The 9,007-nt window shown below is 39.3% G+C and overlaps 1 protein-coding gene across 7 annotated transcripts in view; it reads right to left on the bottom strand.

Annotated features, from left to right (window-relative positions):
• Mcf2l2 (MCF.2 cell line derived transforming sequence-like 2) overlaps positions 1 to 9,007 on the bottom strand; it is a 223,572-nt gene that overhangs the window by 192,314 nt on the left and 22,251 nt on the right. For 2 of the 7 annotated variants that reach the window (XM_013513457.1, XM_013513466.1), the window contains exon 1: positions 2,836 to 3,026. The exons of the other annotated variants lie outside the window; for them this stretch is intronic. In XM_013513457.1, coding sequence (XP_013368911.1) covers positions 2,836 to 2,977 — 142 coding nt within the window. In that variant the 5' untranslated portion in view covers positions 2,978 to 3,026. Of the gene's footprint in view, positions 1 to 2,835; positions 3,027 to 9,007 lie in introns of those variants that run through there. 7 annotated transcript variants of the gene reach the window in all.

The raw sequence follows: 9,007 nt of genomic DNA, 5'->3' as shown, positions 1-9,007 counted from the left end.
AATGCCTATATATATATATATGTATATATGTATATATATACACACACACACACTTACATACATATACATATATATAGCCTGGCATGGTCTTAATCTAAAATGTCTCCCAAAACTGTGTTCAAAGGTGGGGCTTTTGGGAAGTGATCACATCAAGAGGCACTATGCTCCTCCATGGATTTTTTTCTTCCAGTACCTGGAATCGAACTCATGACCTTGTGCTTGCCAGGCAGGTGCTGTGCCACTAAACTAAATCCCCAGCCCCTCCCCGATGGATTGATCCATTAATGAGTTCATAGCTATATATGTTGTTGGAGGGTGGAGCCTGGTGAGGAGTCACCGAGAACACTGAGACAGTGAGTCACTGAACACACTGGAAGAATGTATTCTTGCCCCTGGCTCCTCCCCACCCTCTCTGCTCCTGGCTGCCAAGGGTTGAGCAGCTGTCCTCTGTCCTGCCCTTCCACCATGCCATTTCTGCCTCGGAGCTAACCAACCACAGACTGAACTCACTGGAAACTGCGAGCCTAAATAAGCCTCTTCTCCTTTAAGTTAGAGGTGTCAGATATTTTGTCCCAGTGACAGAAAAAGTGACAAACACACAGCCATATAACGGAGTACTACAGAGACATGAAATAAAATCAAATAGGTGTACATGTACGGTCTTAATTACTTTCTTGTTGCTGGGACAAAATACCCGACATTCACAAGTTAAAGGAAGAAAGGTATATTTTAACTGGAATTTTGTAGAGCTTTCAGTCCAGAGGGTTCCCAGGGAGGGCAGCATGGCAGAGGGGCATGGCAGAAGACAAACAGTCCATGGTGTAGCAGGGAGGAGGCAGCAAGCCTTCCTTTCCCTTTTTATTCCATGCAGACCCCAAGCCTATTGGTTGTTGCCACTAAACCCAGGTTGGCCTTTCCATTATTGCTAAGAGGAAGAGAGCAAAAATGATGTGTGCATCCTGGGTTGGAGTATTTACGAAACAGGTGTGTTTTTACCATTCTTTTTTCCTCTTCCAGGCTACAAGGTGAGAACTTTGAGGCCAGGGCATGGCAGAACCTGAAGACAAGGTGTGTCCAGGGTCCCTGAAACATTGACCAAGGACAGTGCACTGGTGCACGTTAATCTAGTGAAATCTGGATCTTTATTACAGCAGCTAGTGTTACCCCAACTTATAGATATGCATTGATTTTTATAATATTTTCTATACTTTTTTTCTTTAAAAAGGAGACAGTTAATAAAAAAGCAAACTTCCAACTGCTCACTCTCTTTGGCCTCCAACAACTACATAAATATGGTTCTTATCAACACACATTACAGAGTTTTATTCCCTCAATCCCAAGGAATTGGTCTTATTCCAAGAAGTTTACTGAGAGCATCTCATGAAAGTCAGAGAGAAGTCAAGTCAGAAAGGCCATTTAGGCATTTACATAAAGTTACATTAAAATGTCCAACTTTTCACTGTTATCTTGAGTCAAAGATAGAATAAAATAATTGAGAGGCAAAGCAAATAGATGAACATGTCACAGCATTCTTGGAGAGTGGAAATAGTATAGGTAATTCTGTGATCTTAGGGTTTAGAAGTTCTCATTCTTTCAAATTATTTCTCCGCTCTTAGCTGGTAACAAAACCACTGAGCTCTTATTATTATTTAACTTCAGTAAAATGAAAAAAATAAATAAATTAAAAAAAAAACTTCAGTAAAATGAAGGCAATAGTCTATACCTGAATTCAAGCACCGTAAGGATTTCTGTTTACCTATGTTTGAACACATGTATATGTTATGTATGAAAAGCAAAATCTGATTTCAAGTTTGTCCTTCCCTAAGTAGCAAATATGCCATAGCCCTTGCCTTTGAGAATATAGTATATGCATTATCTACTGCATAAATATATGGTACAGAATATAGTATGGGCACGAATCCATCCCAGTCAGAAAATATACTGCAACAACGATGAACACATTTTTCCATTTAATAACTAATTCCTTTTGACGAAACAGGTTCCAAGAGTAATGGGAAAGACAGACATTTACTTTAATCATTTTCTTCTAGCCTATGATTTAAGGGGAATACTACTGTAAATCGTTTCAAGGCAAACAAAAAAGTAGGAGAATAGCAATAAGCCCTTCCATAAAAGAAACAGCCTTGGGAACAAGCGCTTGCTTCAGCTCTTAGAGCATTTTTCTTCCAAACACTCGGGAGGCACGCTGAGAAGTGACAGACTTCTCACCAGCCCTGAAGGAAGTGCTCAGACCAGGACCGCCAGTCTGCCAGCTCGCGTGCCTGACGCGACACCTTCCAGACTTAACGTTTTCCTTCCGGAGCATGAATTCTATAATCTGCTTTCTTATAGAACTGCTTATAAAAGCAATATGTGCTGGTTCTTCTCTAAAACATAAAATATAACTGAACAAAAATAAGAAAAGCAAAATTCATTCCTTTATCCAAAATGAGCCAGTAATCTCACTGAGATATAATACCCTCTCTATAGATAGACAAATGACAGATAGATAGATGTGTAGGTATGTGCACAATATCTGTGCTTTTAAAAGAAGCTTATACCTCCACATTCTATTTTAAACCTGTCTCAGAATCTTTGGTTATCTCTTTTTATTATGGCTCTGTCTCAGTAAATGACCACTTGCCATATTATAATAGCTCATTAAGATTTGCTTTTAAAAACCCTTTTTAAACTTTCTAACAAAAAACAATCCCAAAGTTAAAATGCTTAATATAAAATGTCTTTGTTAAACCACTATTCTAAGAATGAGGACAGATGACAACACACACACACACACACACACACACACACAAATCATCATTGCACTCCAGGTACCTTTTCTTGCCCTATGTTCTAGCTCGATGCAGCTCCCTAGGAAACGGTAGTACGCCCTCATCTCTGCCTCCGTTATCCGCACCAAGGTGTAAGGTGAGTATCCGCGGTCAGGCTGCTCACATTTTGTGCACTGAGAAGCCATGGAACTCCAGGCCACCTGGCTGGCTCCCCACACCTCTCCAGGAACTGCACTCTCAGTGTGTTTACTCCTCTCTCCTGGCTAACCCCTCTGAAGTTCAGTCAAGGTCATTTTGTTCCCGAGAGCTGACTCAGGATTGGTCAGCGCTCCCAGGATTACAGCCCCGATAGATTATCCTCCTTTGGAAATAAAAGGACAGCTGGGGAATGAGCATGGATAGACACTAAGCTATTAGAGCCCGCGAGAACAAGAATTTCTCTTTAGAGGTATCCCATCGTGAGACATCAGGCCACTGGGTATTAAAAATAAAATCAGAGGGATGCTCTTTTCAAAAAATCTTTTTCTATGTCAAAATTCTACCCTCCATTTCTTCCAACCTCTCCTGGCTGCCAAGGAACAAATCGGAGCTTAACACTCCAACCCATGAACACACCATGGAGGCAGGCGCAGAGGTTGACACAGCACATGGTAAAGGTTCAGATCCCGGATGGGAGGTAGAGTGTCTTGCGAACTACTCCCAAGGACCAGATCAAAGCACATCATGCTTCTCAGACGATGGGTGTTCTTTGCCTGTCATGATGTGACCAACACCCCACCTCGCACCACATGAGAAAACGTGGGGTTCACCTTTCAGAGTCAGGCTGTGTGGAGAAGGTCACATACTCAGAGAGAGGCTGCTTTTTCCTAATTTAATTGGTTTTTCATGCTTCACGTTATTGCTTTTGAACACTGTGCTTCAAAATGTAAACAAAGGGCACAATGTAAAATAGCCAATAAGCAAGTGGTAACTACCTTTTGCGTACAAATATCCAATCTACCTTTGTATAGTTCAAGCTACATTTTCACAGTAAGGGTTGCAACTGACTGAAGAGAAATGGAAAGATTTTATTAAATGTGTTTAAATTTATTTTCAGGGAAGAGATGAAAATACACATGTGGTATGATCAAAAATATGGTTAATGTTTTAACTTTTAACTGTATTACAGTAAAAGACATGTTGTAATTAATCCTCCTCAAAATATTCCACCTACCTTCATACACATTAATGGAAACATTCTTGCCACTTCCTGAAGCAGTTCTGGAATTTACTCTTTGTGAGTGTCTTTAGTTACACTGTTGTGACTGCCTAGATGTCCTGAGTCAATTCAAAATATTTACCTTTCATGGTCATGTTGACTCTGGGGACGAGCCAGAAGCTACACAGTGCCAGTTCTAGTGAATACGGTGGATGAGGACACAGCGTAATGTTTGCAGGGTCTGCCTTGCTGTTAGATAGCCCCTGGCAGCAGCAACCACTGTATTTTTTTAAATCAGACCTTGTAAAGGCATTCCGGAAAGAAGGCTTCCAGAACTGCTTCAGAAAGCGGCAAGACTAATGAAATAAGTGCGTTGTAAGTAAGGGGGAATACTTTAAGGGAGATTACTGGCATGCATCGTGTACCGTACCAAAATTTTAAAATGACCCAGCTCTTGGTTGGCACTAACTGGACATAAGTATTTTAAGAAAACAACTAAATGAACAGGAATAAATTTAATACAATTTGAGATTCTAATAGTTATGAAAGCTCCTTTTCCTCTACTGCTGAGTACTGTGAATATGCTGACTCAGGATGAATGCAAAGTCTGAACGTTTTCTAATATAGGGGGTCAGAGAAACCAGCTTTCAAGCTATAGTTTGTTAGATGTTGCCCAGTTTCCCACCGCAATGGTTATAACACTTTGCATTTCCACCAGCAATGTAGGAGAGCATCTGACTGACTCCCCTTGGACAGCCTGCTATGGCTGGGGTTAGTTCTCACCGAAACCCATGTTGAAATGCAGCTGCCAATGTAACGGTGCCGGGAGGTGCTCAGTTTGTGGGGCTCCACGACAAATGCACGGATGTAGTTCCCACAAGAGCGGATTAGTTACCATGGCAGTCAGGACCTTTCTGGCGCTCTCTGTCCCCGCCTCTCCTTCACACATGCTTGCCCTTCCACTCTCCACCATGCGTTACAGCCCCACACATCCCTTGCCAGAAACCAGGCAGTTGCTGGCTGCACATTCTTGGGCTTCACAGCCCCCGGAATCGTGAGCCAAAATAAACACTTTTCCTTTATGAATTACCCAGGGACATTGTTATAGCAACAGAAAAACGGACTAAGACGGGGCTCTTTTCCTTCATAAATATTAACTTCCTTGTCCTTTCATTCAAATGTGAATAACCACAAAAGCCTGGCTGGCGCTGTAGTACTGCTTGAGCTAAGAGCTAAGCTTGCTAACCATGTGAACCCACAGTGGCAATGTTCGTGTAACTGCACACACCCAGCAGTGACCATAATTATATCCTGTTGCAGCTTACAAAATTCCAGGGAGAAGCAGCCTGTAAAATCCTGGAAACTTTTCCCATTAGATTGCACTCAACTCTATTATATACGTAAACTGCAGCTCTTATAAATCTTATATTCCATGCACTGACCTTTGACCCTGGTCAAGTAGCCAATAAAGGACTGCACTTTCTTTAATAGTAATTTCTGAAACAGTGGGTGGGGTACTGGATAGCTCTGTTTAGGAAAGAGCTGATTATTTCAGTAAAGCCAATGGAAATGTATGGTTCCCTTATCTTTGTCCTGAGATACTACCAATGTGAGTATAAAAGGAAAAACAAGCATTCTTAGCACTTCTAGATTCCCCTCCTGCCACTGTTTTCAACTCTATATGTGTTTTATATTCTTAGCAGAACCCACTTGCTCCAACTTCTCAAAGAAAAAACAAACGAGAATGAAAAAGAATCCACAAGCTCAAGAGGGATCAAGTTATCCACAGCACAAGAACATCAGGGTTGTTATAAGAAGTATTAATCCAAGTCATAAGGTCATATGACAAGGAGACAGTTTTTATCCTTATACAGATTAGACTTTGTCTCCTTGAAAATAAAAATCAACACCTGCATGGCTAGGTGTATTCGCTGGGGAGACTAAACTGACTAAGCTGACTTTCCCAGGTTGGCCTGGGCCTGGGGCTGAAGGGAGCACCAGGACTCAGAAACATAAGGACCACCAAACTCCCACTGGTGGACGAGAGGCCTCAGCACACCTGATTACTCACAGGTGGAGGGACCCCCGGGATGTATGGATAGCTGCTTCCCACCAGGGAGTGGGACCAGGACTCATATAACTCCACATCCTCCTGTATTATTTAAGATTTATACAAACAGCATGGATTTCTTTCATTAGCAAAATAAAAATGCACTGATAAAGATTTTTAAAATTGTTTTATGTAATTATGTGTGTAGCTTTGCACTGTAGTCCTCTCCAACAGTTTGGAATATGCTTGTCTTTTGTAAACTTGATTGACCAGGATGGTTAAATATGATAATTGTTAAAGCTGAGTGAACATACATAGTGACTTGTAAGACTGTTCTTCATTTCTGATGTCTTAATGTTTTTATTAATTAAAAGCTAAATTACATGACTCAAGCAAAACTCCAAAAAGTGCTTTATGTCTGTGACTCTCAAAGATAATTTGTACATCACAAATATCTCCAGATGTTAATTAGAGTGAGTGAAATACACAGATGGCTAAGACTGTCTTCCGCTTGCCTTCAGTAACCTGAGACACAGAACTGTGGCATGTAATCACCAAACAATGCAAAATAAGTTGGATATTATTAGGGTTTTTATTATTTTTGTTAAGCTAATCTTAAAATGATATTAAAATGTGGTTTTTAAGACAAAGAACTTAATCAAAAACAATCATAAAACCTTCTATGTAACATAAACCCAAAGCTAAACAATCAATTCTTTTAAATAACAGTTCTTGGGGCTGGGGATTTAGCTCAGCGGCAAAAGCGCCTGCCTGGCAAGCGCAAGGTCGTGAGTTCGGTTCCCGGTACCGGAGAAAAACCAAAAACAAAAAATAATAATAATAAATAAATAACAGTTCTTAGGCTAGGCAAGGTGCCTACTCGGGAGGCTGAGGCAGGAGGATCACCGCGAGTTCGAGGCCAACCTGGGCTATGTAGTGAGTTCAAGGCCAGCCTGTACTACATGTGAGACCCTGTCTCAATCAATCAATCCATCCATCAATCAATAAATAACATTTCTTATACGTTTAGCATTGCTTTGGACTTTCTGACTGACACAAAAACAAAAAGTGAAAACGAGAGATATAGCCATGGAAACAAAAGACGAGAGAATTGTCACAATTTGCAGGTGATGACCATCAGGCATTTTTTAACAAGTATTTATTGGGAACCTGTGTGTTAGGGGAAAACATGGGGATGTAGGGTATCGCTCACTTGGGAGAGTGCTTTGTGGTTCCATCCTCAGCACCACAAAGGAAAGAGAGAGACGAAAATCAACTAGAACACTATTAAACTTAGTAATATTTCTATGGATGGCAGGTTACAAAATAAGTAAACCAAAATCAATACCATAAAACTCCAGCATCAATCAGTGAGAGACAAACATAGTAAGAAAAAAGGTTACATTCACAAGAGAAAAAGCAAGAAGAAAAAGAAAAATCACACAAATTGCTTAAGAATAACCTTTACAAGGAACGTGTGAGACCTACATGACAAGAGCTAGAAAACTTCATTGAGAAATATAAAATTTTAAGTGGGATATATTTCTAGATGGACAAAAAATTTTTAACTTTAAAATACCAATTCTTCCCAAATTATAGTCATAATACAATTCTATTCAAAGTTACAGTAAGTTTGTGGAGATGAGGGTATTAACAAAATGATTGCAAAGTTTATTTGGAAGAATTAAAAAGGCTAGAAGAGTAAAGACTTTTTAAATGATTTAGGAGAAGGGGAATTTCTCCTAGGAGATAATAAAAGATATTATGTAGCAATGGGAATTTTTCTGGCATATATTTAAGGATATTGGCAACAATCAAAATATGTGGAACTAATATAAAAATAAACAGAGGAACAAAACAAGACCTAGAAACATTATAAACATTATAAATTCCCAAATAACTTAATGTGTAAAGAAGGAGGAATTATCAATTTAGAAGGAATATTTTATAATGTTACTGAGAAAATTGAGCCTCATTTCATATAGCAGGGAAAATATGTATCAGAAATTTAAAGTTAAATTTAAAAAACCCACTTGAAGGTACTAGAAGAAAACTGATTATTATTTACTCATTCTCTACATGAGGAAGGATATAAAAGCAAGAGAAGAAATCATAAAGTAACATATCTATAATTTTTACTACAGTTTTGTTGTTATTTGCGACAGGGTCTCGTGATGTAGCCCAGGCTGGCCTCAAATTTGTGATCCTCCTGCCTCAGCCTCCCAAGGGCTGGGGTTACAGGCTTATGCTACTACGCTTAGCTCATTAAATCTTTATATATTCAATGTCTCAGAATATAGCTCAGTAGCAAAGCATTTGCCTAACATGTGCAAGGTCTTAGATTCAGTTCCCAGCACTGCCAAAAAACACAGAAGCATCAAAAACAAAATTATTAAGTAAATAGCAAGTTGGAAAAAATACCTGCTATAAACCCAATGAAGGCTTGCTATCTTTACCATGGGAAAAAAATTGCCCCCAAAAAACTTTGTCCCAAACCATACATGAACAGATCACAGTATAAAAATTAAAACAACTAGTAAACATATTAAAAGTTAGTACCATATTCAGGCATGGCGACACATGCCTGTAACCCTAGCACTGAGGGAGGGTAAGGTAGCTGGACTGAAGGGTTGAGCCTGCATGGATGACTTAGTGAGACCCTGTCTCAGAATAAAAAATAAAAGACCCTGTCTCAGAATAAAAAATAAAAGGGGTGGAGCTCAGAGGTAGAGCATTCCTGGGTTCAATCTCCAAGTATGTGCCACGCCCTGAAAAAATTAGTAAAGTTTACTAGTAATTTTTAAAATGCAATTAAAATGAATAATATACCACTTTTATCTATTAAATGAGCAAAACTTAAAATAATAAACAATAAAAATAGATATCACCAAAGTGTTAACAACATCGTGGGTATTATACCATGCACATAACAGGTATTATCTTAAAAGAACCCAACAATTTCTATCA

Source organism: Chinchilla lanigera, unplaced genomic scaffold (genome assembly GCF_000276665.1).
Source record: "Chinchilla lanigera isolate Chin_1 unplaced genomic scaffold, ChiLan1.0 scaffold00019, whole genome shotgun sequence".
NCBI lineage: Eukaryota > Metazoa > Chordata > Mammalia > Rodentia > Chinchillidae > Chinchilla > Chinchilla lanigera.
Note: the sequence above shows the minus strand (reverse complement) of the source record. Positions and strands in the feature narration are given on the sequence as shown.